This window comes from Erythrolamprus reginae, chromosome 6 (assembly GCF_031021105.1).
Source record: "Erythrolamprus reginae isolate rEryReg1 chromosome 6, rEryReg1.hap1, whole genome shotgun sequence".
In the NCBI taxonomy this organism is placed as follows: domain Eukaryota; kingdom Metazoa; phylum Chordata; class Lepidosauria; order Squamata; family Dipsadidae; genus Erythrolamprus; species Erythrolamprus reginae.
The window spans coordinates 98,530,122-98,547,026 of NC_091955.1; the positions used below are offsets into that span (position 1 = coordinate 98,530,122).

The window sequence follows — 16,905 nt, forward strand, 5'->3', positions numbered from 1 at the left end:
TCAGCTTCAGAGCTGGAGTGGCCCAGTGGTGAGAGGGCAGCCCTGCAGGCTCCTTCCGCAGACTGATAGCTGTCGTTGAGCAGTTCAAATCTCACCACCAGCTCAAGGTTGACTCAGCCTTCCAGCCTTCCATGGTGGGTCAAGTGAGGAGCCAGATTGTGTGGGGCAAGAGGCTGAGTCTGTAAAAGCACCAGGAAGCGGTATATAAGTCTAAATAAAATTCCTTCTTCCTTCCATCCATCCACCCATCCATCTATCTTTCCAAGGTGGGTCAAATGAGGCCCCAGATTGTTGGGGACAAGAGGCTGACTCTGTGAACCGCTTGGAGAGGGCTGTAAAGGCAATAGGAAGCGGTATATAAGTCTAAATGCTATAATGCTATTGCTGTTCTTCCCCCAGCAGGACCTGGTTGAGCGAGAGGGACCTTTTCACGCTTGGGTGGACAAGTCTTCATGTCTTGTTCCATCCTGTGGGGATGGAAGCCCCCGTCCAAGGAAGTGCTGGTCAGAGGGGCTTCTCCTGGATCCCAGACCCCCTTGTGGAGAAGCCCTGATCTGTGGTCTTCCTAAGAGATCCTTAGAAAGCGTCTCCCGTAGGGGAGTGGGACGGGTCCTTGGGAAACTCCTGCGAGGGTTGTCTATATTTGTGTGCTGGGGGAGGAAGGTGGACGTCCCCTTCTGCTGGAGCTGAGAGCCACGTGTCTCTGTCCTGGGGGGAGGGGGGAGGGGGACGATGTCCAGTTTGCCGGACAAAGTCCCAGTCAGACCTTCCTTCTCTCCTGACTCAATTACTGGGCCGTCTCTGGCTGCCTGCCGCCCTTCTAAATCGTCCTTAACTGCCATTCCACGGACAGTCCACAAATCAATTACAAACATTAGAAAGATAATTAAAAACTGGGCAGAATACAGCACAATATGCAACAGTAAAAACAGCCATAAATTCAGCCATAAAAGAGCTCCAGGCATCGGGAGCCCCAGTGCGCCTTGGCCAGCAGGACAGCGGCCCTTGGCCGGAGGCCCCTTGGCTGCCCAAAGGAGCTCGGAAAGCCTGCTGGGTTGGGGGCTGGCCAGACCCTCTCTGGGGCAGTGGGGAGGCCAGGAGCCAAGACCTCTGAGGTTGAGCACTAAAGAGCTAAGCAAAGCTTGCCATGATTCAGTCGGGTGGGCTATCAGGCCTCCCAGGGGCTTCCCAGCTCTGACTGACTGACTGACTGACTGACTGACTGACTGACCGACCGACCGACCGACCGACCGACCTACCGACCAACCGATTGGGAATCAACATGGCTGGAACACTTTCTGGGCTGTAAAGGCCGTGGGTTGGCCATGTTCCTCAGCATGGATGGCCAGGGAGAGACCACCAGGGATTGCCATCATCTGGGACCACCTGGGCTTGGCGTCAACATGCTTGGCCTGAAGACTTAATGATAACAATAACAACAGCAACAACAACAACAACAACAACAACAGAGTAGGAAGGGACCTTGGAGGTCTTCTAGTCCAACCCCCTGCTTAGGCAGGAAACGCTACACCACTTCAGACAGATGGTTATCCAACATCTTCTTAAAAGCCTCCAGTCTTGGGGCATTCACAACTTCTGGAGGCAAGGAGTTCCACTGGTTAATTGTTTTGACTGTCAGGAAATTCTTCCTTAATTCTAAGTTGCTTCTCTCTTGGTTCAGTTTCCACCCATTTCTTCTTGTTCTGCCCTCTGGTGCTTTGGGGAGTAGGTTGACTCCTTCTTCTTTGTGGCAACCCCTGAGATATTGGAAGGCTGCTATCATGTCTCCCCTAGATCTTCTTCTCATCAAACTATCCATGCCCTGTTCCTGCATCTGTTCTTCATATGTTTTAGCCTCCAGTCCCCTGATCACCTTTGTGGCTCTTCTCTGCACTTTTCTAGAGTCTCAACATCCTTTTTGTATCATGGCGACCAAAACTGACTGCAGGATTCCAAGTGTGGCCTGATAAAGTGGTATTAACCCTTCATGTGATCTTGATTCTCTCCCTCTGGTGACGCAGCCTAGAACTGTGTTGGCTTTTGTGGCAGCTGCTGCACACGGCTGGCTCCTATGTAAATGGTCGTCCACTTGGACTCCAAGGTCCCTCTCACAGTTGCTACTGTTGAGCAAGGTGCCACACGCCCTGTACCTGTACAGGCTAGAGGTCAATAGTGTCCCCCTCAGTACCTCCCCAGGACTTGTAGAGGGGGGGGCATCAGAGTTCCTGGCAATTTGTATTCCTCAGGATGACAGAAGAGTAATTATGACAGATGTGAGCCATAATCATATTCCACAAAATTAATTCCAATTCCATGTGCTCAGAAGGCCAAACTACTGATGAGAGATAGAGCCACAAGCCTTGGACTGAGGGCAATGGAGACATCAGCGCAGTGGGCAGCCGCTCAGGATCCAACCATCAACAGTCAAGGGCCAAGCGGTCAAGAAGGAAGCGGCAGGCCAGCACCTGGTGGAGGAGAGCAGGAGGCCTGGGGCAAAGAGCTCCAGAGATACAGTCCTACAGTCCTAAGTGGGAGGAAATGGGTGATAGGAACCATGAATAGTAGATCAGACTTTGTGAATAGTTTGACAGTGTTGAAGGGATTATTGGTTTAGCAGAGTGATGGCGTTTTGGAAAAAACTGTTCTTGTGTCTAGTTGTCTTGGTGTGCAGTGGTCTGTAGCAATGTTTTGAGGGTGGGAGTTGAAAGAGTTTGTGTCCAGGATGCGAGGGGTCAGTCAATATTTCCCCCGCCCTCTTTTTGACTTGTGCAGTCTACTGGTCCTCAATGGAAGGCAGGTGGGCAGCCATTGTTTCTTCTGCCGTTCTGATTCTCCTCTGAAGTCTGTGTCGCTTGACCGGCAGCTGGCTGAGACCCCACACCCACACCCTTTGTGCTGTAGGAGAGGGCTCCCCTCGGCCCCCCCCCCCCCCAGGTGGGTGTTGCGGCCGGTTCCCCTTGGAGGCAGCCTCTTGTTCATGTCCCTCCTCTGATTCCGCTCCGTGTGCCGTCCGAGCGCCAATTGTCAGATCCATGTGCGCTGCGGGCGAATTTGTGTGGGCTGAGCGTTTTGCAAGGCGAGCACAATAGAGACGCAGCCGTGTTCGGCTCGCTCGGGGCTGAGCAGTGGAGCCCCTGGCGCCCCCTCCGAACTCGGCTCTCCGCTGGCAGAGGCTCCATTGTCTGCCAAGGCAAGAAGGGAGCAAGCGCCTCCCCCCTTCCCTCCCCCCCCTGCCTCGGCTGCTGTTCGCTTGTTGGATAATGAAACATCTGGCAGCCACGCTTGGAGGGCATCAAGGACAGTGAGGAGGAAGGGGCGTTTTCCTGCCGGCTCCAAGATTTGTTACCCCAGCTGCTACTTCACCATCCGCTGCCATAACGCCACCACGCAAGGCCCCTGTTAGGAAACTTAGAACTGCCCCCACCCTCCTTGCCTTTCGTAAGCTCCTTAAGACCCACCTGTGTCGTCAGGCATGGGGGAACTGAGACATCTCCCCCGGGCTTATACAATTTATGAATGGTATGTGTGTATGTATATGTGTTTAGAAAATGGGGTCTTTTAAATATTTTTAACCAGTAATTTAGATTTGTTGTAAATTGTTTTCACTTTGTTGTGAGCCGCCCCGAGTCTGCGGAGAGGGGCGGCATACAAATCTAAATAATAAAATAAATAATAAGTAAATAAAATAAACTGAATAGCCACAGCATTTAGACTTCTATGCCGCTCCACACTGCTTCCAAAACCCTCTCCAAGCATTCTATGGAGAGTCAGCCTCTGGCCCCCAACCCTCTGGGTCTCCTCATTTGACCCACGCAGGAAGGGGGGGAGGCTGAGTCCACCTGGAGCCTGGTGAGATTCGAGCTGCCAAACTGCTGGCAGCCGGTGAGCAGCAGAATAAAGAAGCCTGCAGTACTGCACTCTGACCACTGCACCACCGAGGCTGTTTACTTAGACAGACAGACAGATGATACATTAGATGGATGGATGGATAGATAGAGAGAGAGAGAAATGAAGATAGATAGATAGATAGATAGATAGAGAGAGAGAGAGAGAGAGAGAGAGAGAGAGAGAGAGAGGCAGGCAGGCAGGCAGCCAGGCAGGCAGGCAGACAGACAGACAGACAGACAGACAGACAGACAGACAGACAGACAGACAGACAGACAGAAGTAGATGGAAATAGATAGATTGGGGGGAGAGAGAGGGGGAGACTGGGCTTGCTGGTGTCATGACCCTGAGGTTTTCCTTCTTTCAGTTTCCCAGCTAAGAGCATAGACTAGCAGAGTTGGGAGGCCCCTTGGAGGTCTTCTAGTCCATCCCCCTGCAGGAGACCCTTCCTCTGCTCAGAACCCTTGTGGGCCTGATGCAAGGCCCGTGGAGCTGCAGCTGAGGGGCCCATAAGCAGGTCCCAAAAGGGGCCAGGATCTCCGGGCAGGGGGCTCATCTCACAGCCGGAAGGCTCCTTCCCCAGGTCTCCCTTGACCCTCTTCGATGACCGGCCGGCTGCGTGGCTGGCATGGCTGGTTCTTTGCAGCGGGAGGATGGCCTGCAAAGCCTGTGGAGGGACCTGGAGGAGGAACAGCTGGTCCTGGGGGGGAAGTAGGGGGAGGGGGCTGACAGTGCTGGTCTCAAGAGACCTCCCGCAACCCCACATCTGCCCAGCTGCTTCTGCTGCTCCGCTCCAGCACAGGGCTCGGCTGGGCTCAGCTGCTGCTTTGGCGTGGGGAAAGCACCCCCTCTGCTGGCCGTGAGGAGGCACTGCATCTCCATGCTTGGCTGGTTGCTTCTAGTGAAGTGTTGGGCTTGGCCCCCTCTGGCCATCAGGACAGGCTCCCCATAGACTTCCATGTGTCCGAGCATCTCCACAAGGGCCACCTGCAGGCAGGGGCTGCTTTTTGGGACAGGCTGGTCCCAGGGGCATCTTCCCTACACCGCCTGGAGCCCCCGTGCAGTTGGCCTTGACGCGTGCCCAGGGGCAGAGACCACTATCTTATTTAAAGTTTGCCCTTGTGGACCAGTTTGCCCCTCTAACTATTCTTTCTCGCATCTCCCCACCCCTCTCTCTTCCCTCCTCCTTCCTCCTTTCTCTTCGTTCCTCGGCCTCTCTCTCCTCGTCCTCTCTTCCTTCTACAGCCTTTCCTAGAGTGTCTTCCCACCTGATGAATTAAAATAATGTATACATTAGCACACTGATAGAAACATAGAAACATAGAAGTCTGACGGCAGAAAAAGACCTCATGGTCCATCTAGTCTGCCCTTATACTATTTCCTGTATTTTATCTTAGGATGGATCTGTGTTTATCCCAGGCATGTTTAAATTCAGTTACTGTGGATTTATCTACCACGTCTGCTGGAAGTTTGTTCCAAGGATCTACTACTCTTTCAGTAAAATAATATTTTCTCATGTTGCTTTTGATCTTTCCCCCAACTAACTTCAGATTGTGTCCCCTTGTTCTTGTGTTCACTTTCCTATTAAAAACACTTCCCTCCTGGACCTTATTTAACCCTTTAATATATTTAAATGTTTCGATCATGTCCCCCCCTTTTCCTTCTGTCCTCCAGACTATGCAGATTGAGTTCATTAAGTCTTTCCTGATACGTTTTATGCTTAAGACCTTCCACCATTCTTGTAGCCCGTCTTTGGACCCGTTCAATTTTGTCAATATCTTTTTGTAGGTGAGGTCTCCAGAACTGAACACAGTATTCCAAATGCTGTACATTCAACTCTAAAAACAAAATCGCCACTGGATTTTTAATCTTTACTCGTGACTCCCAAAGAATAAAGCTTTTTATTTCAAGTCCAAATCACCAAACTTCCACCAGTAAAAGAAAACTTAATTTTGCCATCTGGATTCTCCATCCAATGTAACACACTGCGGAGATAGCAGTGGTCTTTTCAAGGGGGCCGTTGTTTGGACGGACAATTCAAGAAGAGGGGGCTCTCCCTCTGCATCCAAGAGAAGGGGAACAGGCTGGGGGGCACCGGGAGGGGCGCATGATGGTGGGATGGTGGTGGGTCACCCTTCCTCCCCCCCCTCTGGCTGGGTCACTGAAGAGGGCTTCTCTTTCCCTGCAGAGACCAGAGAAGACCGGACCAAGAGGCTCTTCCGACATTACACCGTGGGCTCCTATGACAACTTCACTTCACACAGGTGAGCTCGGGCTCTGCTATCGGTGGGGGCGTTGGTGGACTCCAGCCCTGAATGGCTGCTGTGTGTGTGTGAGAGAGAGAGAGAGAGAGAGAGAGAGAGCACTGTTTTTTTCTTATTTTTTTTATTTTTATTTTTTTTAAAAATTAATGCACAATACAGAACTGAAATCCCAAACAGATATGAACACATTTGAAGAAGAGGGGGGGGGGGGGGGGGAGAAAAGCAAATACAAAAAGTGAAAAGCAAGAAGAAATTTAGAATAACAAAAGTAAAATAACGTAACAATTGGAGAGATATTGTGCTCTCTCCTTCTTTCCTTATTATATTTTGTAAATTTACAATATAATATTTGGGACCAATGGTATAATTGGCTACAAAAAAAGAAAAGAACTGAGAATAACTAGTTTTTGCCCACGTTGCAAAAGGGAATTTTACCAAAATGGAAACTGAGACAGTGTTGTTTTCTGCCTCCTTCACATGGAGCTTGGGGAGGCTGGTTCTAAAGGAGCCAAACCAGGGGTCCGAAGCCCCCTTGGGAAGACGTCCAAGCAAAGCCACATGTGACAGCAGAGGCGCCAGGGGTCCTGGGGGGAGAAGCCGTGGGCAGCATCTGCTGGATGTTCTCAGTGGGGGGGGGGGGGGATTTCAAGGAAGGCCCTCAATTTTGAGAGAGAAAAGGGGGGCCAAAGGGGGCTCCCCACTTTTACAAGGAAAGGTTGGGGGAACGGAGCGGAACAAGAGGGGGGGCCCTTCAGCGCTCTTTTCAGCCGTTCATCATTCAAGACTATTTATTGATGTATTTTTGTCAAGTTCGCATTGGTCGTATGCAAAGATTTAACAATGTTTATATGCATGAGGATGTTCGTCCGTCGTGTTCGAGGATGGACCTTGGCATCTAATGGGTTGTGGGCTGTACATGATGTGGCTGGTAGGTGGCTGGTCAGGCCTCTACGGGCATGAAACGTTCTGCCACGTGACAGGGGACAGGGGAGGACCAAGGGTGGACGAGCTGCACTAATAGCTGCCCTAAAATGAGCTGCCGTACAGGGACACAGGACATGCTCTACACCCGAGGTGCTGCCCCTCCCTGAACCCCCCATGCACACCCCACACACGTGGCACTAGCAGGGGAGAAGCATGAGGACAGGGGACGGAGGGCACGCTGGTGCACTGATGCACGCCCCTAACTGACCTCTGAGGAATCAGGAGAGGTCAACAGTGGAGAGTCTAGCTAAGGGTCAGGTTTTGGGGGTCAGGTGATGATACTACAGAGCCCAGTAGTGAGTCCCCAATGTCCAGCTGAAGGATTTCCAGGAAGGAAGGATTAGCAATAGCACTATAGACTTATATGCCCCTTCCCGGAGCTTCTCCAGCCCTCTCGGTAAGGGGTTTAGAGAGAGTCCAGCCTATCACCCCCAACAATCGGGGTCCTCATTTGACCCTCCTGGGAAGGAGGGAAGGCTGAGTCAACCTTCATCCGGTGGTGAGATTTGAACTGCTGAACTACAGGTAGCAGTTAGCTGAAGGAGCCTGCAGGGCTGCACTCTAACCACTGCGCCACCCTGCCAACCCATTAAGCTAACAGGCTGTTATTTACTTCCATAAATGTTTTCAGTCTTCATTACAAAAGGATATTTGGGCATATAAATCCAATCAATCAATCAATCAATCAATTATGGAAAGCCTCAGCTTTCTCTCCTGCTCAGGTGTTCAGGGGTGGGGGCCCCCCTCCCCTCCCCTCCCTCCCCTCCCTCAACAGAACAATGGAAAGCTGACGTTTGAGGAAGGCAGAAGACCCTCCCCCTATGATGTGTGAATTTAGTGAGCAAATCAGAAATGACCATCGGGTGGCTGAGACTCCCCCCCGCCCCCCCTCACCTGGATGGCATCAGCCCGACACTCCTGCCATTTGCCCCGAGGGGGGTGAGCGCAGGAGGATCCCTGGGCTTGGAGCAGGAAGCGTTGCGTTTGGTCGGGGCGCCCGGCAGGGGCTTTGGGGAGGGGGGTGAATCGGAGGGTGGCAGGGTGGCTTAGATCCACGCGTGTCCGTGCGTGTGAGGGGCAGAGAGAGAGAGAGAACACAGAGGCCCCTCTGATGGGCAGCTTTCTCAGCTTCAGGCTTCAGGCGCACGAGATTCAGCCGCTCGCTCGGGTACCAATAAAGGGAGCTCTTTGCAGCTCAGGCTGGAACGGAAGATGCCGGGTGCCCCCTGGGCTGGGGGCTGTTCTTGCAGACATTCCGTCACCCACTTAGGGAACGTGATCAGTACCGGGAGGAGGACGGGGCTGTCTCTGAGCTGGGTGGGTTTTCTTAGAGACATTTCTTTCTTTAGAAAAATATCTTTATTGGTTATTTACATATAAAAAATAATAATCAAAGTAATGTAGTCCAAAATAAGCAAGATAGTCAAATACCAGCAGAGGTAAAACAAGAGAGGGGGGGAGGGAAAAAGGAGGGAAAGAGTTGAGGATAATGAAAGTTGAGAGAGAGAAGAAGAAGAAAAGGGGGAAAGGGGGGAGAAGGGGAGGGAGGAAGAGGGAAAGAAAGAAAGTCAACTCATCTGTTGACTATCACTCTTACAGCCTTTAAGTAGCACAACATATTTTTCCTTTACTCTTTGTTATTATTTAAAAAGAAATACACTGCTGAAAAGAATAAAGGGAGCCCTCCAAGAACCCATCCTAGATCTGAATGAATGAAATATTCTCATCGAATGTTTCATTTGCACAACTATTCCATTTGCACAACAGCAGGTGAAATTGACTGACAATCAGCACCGCTTCCTAAGTGGACAGTTGGATTTCACAGAAGTTTGATTGACTTGGAGTTCTATTGTGTTGTTGAAGTGTTCCCTTTATTTTTTTGAGCAGTATATTTTGATCCTCATAACTATTTTTCCGTTTAATGCAAGTAAATCGTGAATTGAACAGCAAGTTGTTGTTTTTCTGATCGACTCCTCTCAGTAGGAGACATTTTGTGAACCGCCAAGGAGCACCATCCGCACTCAAGCCCCATTGCTTAATCCTGCTCTCCGGGTGGGGGACGGGGGGAGGCGAAGCTGGCAGGCCTCACCTGTAGCGTCTCCAGGCCAGATGTGGGAGCAAAGCTGGGAAACCCCAGAGGCCCAGGAAGGGGGGGCAGGCAGACAGGAAAAGCCTGGAGTGGAGAGGGGGGTCTTCTGGGGGGGTCTAAGGCAGTGTTTCCTAACCTTGGCCACTTGAAGATATCTGGACTTCAACTCCCAGAATTCCCCAGCCAGCGAATGGAGCCGCCCCGAGGGAAAGGAAGAGCGAGGAGGGGGCCTGGAGGCGAGGGGGGAGCCCAGCCTCTGCTGGACCCAAGTTCATTAACCACCATTGGGGAAAGAAGCCATAGCAGGCTGGCTCCTATTTGGGATCAACATGGCTCACACGTATAAGCGCATCAGGGACAGAATTTAAGGCGCCTGGAGGGGTCCGTCTCCCTCTCCGGAGCTGACCCCAGAGCTGAGGATGAGTGGGGACCCCCCCACACACAGAGAATGTATAGGTCAGTAAGGGCCGTGCATAAGTGCACTAGAGGTAAAGTCAAAAAGTAGAAAGGAAATGGAAAGATTCGAGAGAAAGAGAGAAAGGGGTCATTATGTCCACCATCTAGTTGACATTTCCTTAACAAACGACCTGTGGTTGCAGTTTCGACAGTGGATGTATACGGCCCCTCACTTTGGATTATTTGCAGGGAAGTTATTATTAGCTTTAATTGTATGTATGTGATCTTTACAATTGTTATGTGTTTCTATACAGTCATTTAAGATTTCGTTTGTAGGGTTTGAATAGAGTCTTCATTGCACATCATGAGACTGTTTTGAGTGCATGGGAACATTGGGACAGGGACATTAGACTATGAGTGGGGCGCTTATGCACGTCCCTTACGGACCCCGTAGGAATGGGGTGAGGTCGATAGTAGACAATCTTTTTTCTTTTAAAAAAAAAAATTATTAAATTGCAAAGACAGACAAAACATACATTACATGTAACATTTAGTGGAGCAACAATCGCTCCTCTCAAAGTAGAAGGCATCTTTATATTTATAATAAGTTAAAAAAAAAAACCTAACTCTATCATTGTTGATAAAATACTTAGAAATATTAATTGTAAGATGATAAGTAAAAACACATCTAAAACATTTAAAAATATATAGAAATTTTAAGATTATAACTTAAAATGAACTACGAAGGGGGGAAAAGGAGAAATAGTAGAAGAGGAAAGAAGGAGTTTATCTTTATATTGTAAATAATCACTATCTAATACAGTACAATATCACTACTAGGTACAAAGTACTAGGTAGGATAGTAAATAGTCTAAGGGGGGTTTGGGGGAAGAACCCACAGAGTCTAGTAGTGAATTCCGGGCATTTGATCTCTCTGTGGCTGAAGTTGTACTTTCTGCAGTTGGCTTTGGAGCACTTTCCATTGAGTTTGACTCTAGGACGTGCTCGTGTATTGCTGCGGTTGAAGGGGGAGTAGTCATTAACAGGAAGGACAGTTTGGTAGGTGATTTTGTGAACTACATTTAGATCAGATCAGAGGTGGCGTCATTGTCAATTGTCCAGTCGCAGTATTGAGTCTGGTGGAATAAGGGGTTTTGTTGCGAGCGGAGGAGGGGAGGGCTCTTCTTGTGAAATATCTCTGGCCTCTCTCGATTGTATTAACGTCCGATGTGCAATGTGGGTTCCAGGCAGGTGAGCTGTATTCCAGAATTGGTCTAGCAAATGTTTTTTTTAAAAAAATAATCTTTATTAATTATTTAGATGAAGAAAAATTCACAGATACCATAAAGCAAAGACAAAAACAAAAGAAAGCACAACTTATACAGACATATAGATATCAACATTCATAATTACAGTTACACTGTATGTCGTCTTAAACACAACAATTTACACATTTGCCAACCTACCTGCAGCTACAGCTATTTTAATTTTATCAATCTACTAGTTTTACATTGCTACATTATAGCAAATGTTTTGTATGTTCTAGTTAGAAATACAATATTTCCAGAGAAGAAGCCTCGCAAAATTAGGTTCAGAACCCTCAGTGCTTTTTGGGCAATGAAGGCTGCCAGCTTCTCCGCCCATAAACAGGCCTTTTTCTCTGCATACATTGATTTGTCTCTGAAATTGGGGGAGGGGACTATTAAGATTGCCCCCCTCCTGCTGATCTTGTATATAAAAAAAGAGGTTGACTGTCTAGAAAGAGGGCAAAGAAGAGCCACAAAGAGGCTAAAACATACAAAGGACGGTTGCAGGAACTGGGTTTATGTCCAGTTTAATGGAAAGAAGGACCAGGGGAGGCAGGAGAGCAGCCTTCCAGTATCTCAGGGGCTGCCCCAAAGAAAGAGGAGCGAGAGCTGGCGTAGTCATCCTCCACTCAGGGTCAAGGACGCAGCTGTAGGGGTGGTCAACAGTATGACGTGTCTGGAAGTCCAGATAAGCCACAGTCTGAATTGGTCTCTCCACACATCCTCCTTAGTGAAGCGTGCAAACCAGCGCCTGCTTTTCCTGCGTCGCATGAGGAGAGCACGCCTTCCTCCCTCCGACCTGGCCACTTTTTACAGGTTGAGAGCTTTCTAACCATCTGCATCCCTATTTGGTCACGTGGCAGCAGCGCCTCAGATAGAAAGTCCCTACAGAGAGTGGTGAGGACAGCGGAGACATTTGTAGGAGATTGGCTTCCCATTATCCAGGATGCTGCTTCTAAGCGTTCTGTGTTTAGAGCTCAAAGCCTTGTTAGAGACCCCCCACCCCCACCCCCACTTCAGGGTCTGTTTCTGTTGCTCCCTCTGGGAGGAGGTTCCGGAGTATTTCTGGCAGGACCAACAGATTCTGTAACAGCTCTGTTCCCTGGGGCCTCCGTCTGATAAACTCGCAAGATTCGCTTCTCTCGCCTCCTGCATTTACACATCCGAACTAGACTCTGTTGCTTCTGTCATATAATGTATGTGCGTGTGTTTATATACATTTTATATTGATTGATTGTCATGTTTATGCAGTGCATGTTGGAGGTGGTGGCCCTTTGAGAGCTACACACAACAAAATTTAATTTTAATGTAGGCCGATTAGCGTACATTCAAAGTGACCCTAAAGTTCTCTAAGGACCTGCCACATAGGTTCAAGAGGGGCCACGACTGAAGTGCCAGGAGGGGGGGAGAGGGGGCTGGGTTTTGCCCCTTCCTCTGGGTGCCACTTCCTTGTCTGGCACCTCGAATTGTGAGTGTCGTTTCCATGGCAACGGTGCTGTCAGTGCCGAGGAGCCTTACTAAGGGGGTCCCATTGGCCCAACCCTTCTTAAGCTGTGTGTAGTTTTGTGGTATCCCCTGGGCCCCTCCATCCTGCTATGGGGCCAGCTGGGCCAGGCTGATTCAGATAGATAGATAGATAGATAGATAGATAGATAGATAGATAGATAGATAGATAGATAGATAGATAGATAGATAGAGAGAGAGAGAGATAAATAGATAGATAGATAGATAGATAGATAGATAGATAGATAGATAGATAGATAGATAGATAGATAGATAGATAGATAGATAGATAGATAGATAGATAGATGGGTGACTCAGCCTTCCCTCCTTCCGAGGGGGGGGTCAGATGAGGACCCAGATTGTTGGGGGCAAGAGGCTGATTCTGTCGACCGCTTAGAGAGGGCTGTGAAGGGGCAGATAAGTCTAAATGCTGTTGCTATTCACACAATGGCAGCGCTTAAAAGAAACTGTCGCTTAACTCAACTTGCCAGATGCCACTAAACAAGAGGCCTCCTTGCACTGCACTGATAGCTTTGCATATTATAATAGATTGTGATATGACGTAGCGAGAGCCCGTTTGGTCTGGTCAGTGGCTGAGGCCCCAGGCTGGAGGGTGGGAGACGGTGAGTTCACGTCCGGCCTTGGGCATGAAGGTCAGTGGGGATTTTGGTCCAGGCCTTCCCTCTTTCAGCCCAGGCAACCTTGCAGGGTTGCTCTTGTTCTTGTTGTTCTTGTTGTTGTTGTGGGGAAAGGAGTTGGAGGGGGGAGTGTTAGGTCCCTGAAGGCCCCTGAGCCAGGGATCCCCGAGGAGCCTTTGTGACCCAGAGATCGGTAGGAGGTGGTTATGGGTCCTTGCCCATTGATGGGCGTTATTTGTAGCCCCCACTCTGGGCAGCCTTAGTTTCTTCTCTTTGCAAAGAGGTTCTGGGCTGCGGTTTGCAAAGCCCGGATTCTTTTGTTGCCTTTGATTCATTTATCGCACTTATACGCAGCCGATCTCAGTTGGGAGAACTTGGGGGTCTCCCTGCCCCCAGTGGCTGTGGGTGGAAGGGAGAGACACGTGGGGAGGGGGGCAGGCTGGAGCCCCCTCCCCTGCCTAGTGAAAGGTCTCCTTAGCTAAGCTGGACCCCTCCCGTCCCTCCAGGGAGAGGGGTTCGGTTCCTGCTGCAGCCCTGGGCCGAAGGGGCCTGTGGGGGGCAGGAGCCTCAGTTCCAGGGCAGGCTCATATCCCAAGGGGAGGGGGGAGAGGTAGCGACATCTCCTGGTGGCCCTCCATCCGCATGCAAAGCAGGCCTGAGCAAGCAGAGGCTCCCAAGGATGCTGCTCAGTCTCTTTTCCCAGGTTGGAGTAGCCACTGGGCCAGCTGGCCTTTGCCTTGACTGGGGAAGGGGGGGGCTTTTCCACCCAAGGATCTGCAGTGCCTGACCCTCCCCACCCCCTGCAGCTCCCCCTCTCCATCCACAGGTGAAGGCAGGGAGGGCTGAAGGGGAGGCTGTGTGGATGGGGGGGGGAGCCAGAGAGGAGGGGTCTCTCTCTCTCTCTCTCTCTTGCTGTGTGTGTGTGTGTGTGAGTGCTGCAGTAAGTGTGAACCCAGCACTCCTGTGTGTGTGAAAAGGAATCCTCTCCCCCTCCTCTCAACCCCTTCCCCAACCAGGGCTGCTTCTGGGCTTTTCTGGGGGGAGTTTCTAGGATTTGGGAGGGGAGGGCGAGGCAAAGGGGGCAAACCTCGGGGGAGGGGGCCGCGCAGACCCCCGGGAAGGCCTTGCTGCAGTGGGGAGGGGGCGGGACTCCAGAGCAGGTGGGGTCCCCCGCCTCCCCCTCCCCAAATCCAAAGCGAGGATGCGCTTCTTCCATTGAGGACCACAAGCCCCGCCTCCCTCCGCCGGTCTCCGAATGACAGGCGGTTGCTTAGCGACGGGGGAGGACCGGAGCCCGGGAGAAAGTCCACTCTCGGGGAACCTCGCCCCCCCTCGCATCCCCAGCCCCCTCCCCCTCCCTCCCCGCGGCGGCTGAGCATGGAGCGCGCTCCCTCCGACGGCCGACCGGGCGCCCGGGCTCCTCGGCCCCCCCGCGTCCGGCGGCAGGTGAGCGAGCGGGCGGTCGACGGGTGGCGGGCGGTGGCCGGGCGACCCCGGGCGGCGGGCGGGGGGAAGGGGCGGGCGGGGCGCTGGGAGGACCCCCCCTCCGGCCATGCCGCCCCCCAGCCTCCTCCTGCTGGCCTCTCTCCTGCCCAGCGACTACGTCGTCGAGGAGAAGGCGGCCGTCCTGCAGAAGCGCGACCATGAGGGCTTCGGCTTCGTCCTGCGCGGGGCCAAAGGTAAGGCGGCCGCGGGGGGGAGGGGGGCGTCTGGGGAGGCGGGTGCTTTGCATTCGCCTGTCTGTGTGTGTGCGTATGTGTGTGTGTGTCTGCGCAGGAGGAGCGCCCCCGCCCCAATCCGGGGTCTCTTCCTCCTTAGGGACCAGCCTGGTGGCTTTGGGGGCTCCGTGGCGGGCCTGCTGCAGAAGGGAGGGGGGCTTCCTTTCGGGAGACCCCCCAGGAGGCTCCCCATGACCCCATTCACGCACAAACACAGAGAGAGAGCTCTATCCTATTCCTCCCCCCCTCCCCCGTTGGCACCCAGAGGAGAAACGGGGTTGCAAGGGGGCTGCCTCCTGGGGGGAGGGGCTGGGGGAAGCGGGGGGGGGAGGTCCCACCAGCTGCTGAGATGGGCGGAAGCAGGAGGAAATGCGGGTGGGCGAGGTTTTGCCCTCTGCGGCCACCCACTGCGAGGGTCCAGGATTGAGCAGAGCGGCAGAGGGAGGGAGGGAGGGTCTCCCCCTCCCCACTCCCCTCCTCCTCCTCCACCCCTCCCTTTATCTGCATCAGCCCCCTCCCTCCCAACAGCTTCCCCTTCCCCAGCTGGCCTGGGTGGAGCTGAGTGGAGCCCCCCAAGGGGGGAGTCTCCCATTCCTGCCCTCTCCTCTCGCCCCACTTCAGGGGAGCCGGGGAGGCTCTCCAGCCCCCAGTCAAGAGGGCCAAGCCAGAGGGGGCCTGCGCACATGGCTCCTTCTTCTACCTCAATGCGGGGGGGGGGCACAGAGACCCCGCCGGCTTCTCCTCCCCACAGCCTGCCTGGTGCAGCCACCGTTGTCTGTCCCCACAAAATGGACGGGGGGGGGGGCGGAGAGTCAGGGGCTTGGCCGGGTTTTGCAAGAAGGAAGACCCTGCCTGAGTAGGGAAGACCCCCAGCAGCCCCACGGCCTTGTGCTGACCAGGAGACTCTGGGGAGGAGCACGTGGGGCTTCTGGGCAGCTATCGGCCTTCTGCCCCCCCCCCAGGCTGGTTCAAGGAAGGGTCCTGGGGATGGCCGGGAGGGGGGAGGGGGCCAGGAAGAGGCTCCTGCCGAGATGGACCGGGGGAGGGGCTGGTCCTGGGAGATGCAAAAAGCCCCCTCCCCCCCCCCAATGCATCCAGAGGCAGAAGCCGGGACCCCCAGGAGAGGAAGGCAGGCTCAGGGGGATTGTTTCTTTACCCATTAGAGCTGGAAGGGACCTCGCAGGTCATCTAGCCCAACCCCCTGCTCCAGCAGGAGACCCCACCCCAGCCCCCCACCCAGGTGGCCGTCCAGTCTCTTTTGGAAAGGGTTGGTGTGTTGAGGGAAAGGGCCTCGGATGACAGAGCATGTTGGGAAAAGACCTGCTCAAGGAGGGGGGGTCCCTGCACAAGCACACACACCCTTGGCCCCTCGGCAGGGGTCCCCAGTTGGCCCAGAGGTGCCTCCTCGGCTGCCCACTCAAGCTGCCCCCTTGCCTTCACTTGGGCCCAGGCCAGGGCGGGAGACCAGCTGAGGTTGTCCTGAGATGAACCAGGGTTACAATAGTGCCCCCCACCCCAGGCCCCCTCCCCAGAGCAAGAGCATTGAGACTCCTGTGCCGCTTCACAGGGCTTTTACAGAATCAGCCTCTTGCCCCCAACGTTTGACCCACCTCAGAAGGAAGGAAGGAAGGAAGGAAGGAAGGAAGGAAGGAAGGAAGGAAGGAAGGAAGGAATAACATTTAGAGCAGAGTTCTCAAACCTGGGCCACTTTAAGACTTGTGGACTTCAAACCCCAGAATTCCTCAGCCAGCTTTGCTGAGATGAGGTGTTGAGCTTTGCTGGCTGAGGAATTCTGGGAGTTGTAGTCCACAAGTCTTAAAGTGGCCCAGGTTTGAAAGCCTTCCTGATGCTTTCACGGCCCCCTCTAAGCTGTTTACAGAATCAGCCTCTTTTGCCCCCCACAATCTGGGTCCTCACTTGACCCACCTGGGAAGGAGGGAAGGCTGAGTCCACCTGGAGCCAGTGGGGAGATTTGAACTCCTGGAAGGAAGGAATTGCAGTGAGCAGCCGGCTGAAGGGGCCTGAAGGACTTTGCTCTAACCATTGTGCTCCTTTACTCTGACGCTACCTGCAAACAGCCAGTCGCAGCCTTGGGGACCCCAGGAACTTTGAGGAGGGGCA

General features: G+C 52.7%; 1 protein-coding gene across 3 annotated transcripts in view; it reads left to right on the forward strand.

Annotated features, from left to right (window-relative positions):
• The window catches only part of SHANK3 (SH3 and multiple ankyrin repeat domains 3), a 208,342-nt gene that overhangs the window by 141,188 nt on the left and 50,249 nt on the right, over positions 1-16,905 (forward strand). For all 3 annotated transcript variants that reach the window (XR_011559400.1, XM_070754596.1, XM_070754595.1), the window contains exons 14-15: positions 6,074-6,149; positions 14,663-14,745. Coding sequence is in view for 2 of the 3 variants with exons in the window: in XM_070754596.1 (XP_070610697.1) it covers positions 6,074-6,149; positions 14,663-14,745 (159 nt within the window). In the remaining variant the exon portion in view is untranslated. The remainder of the gene's footprint in view (positions 1-6,073; positions 6,150-14,662; positions 14,746-16,905) is intronic.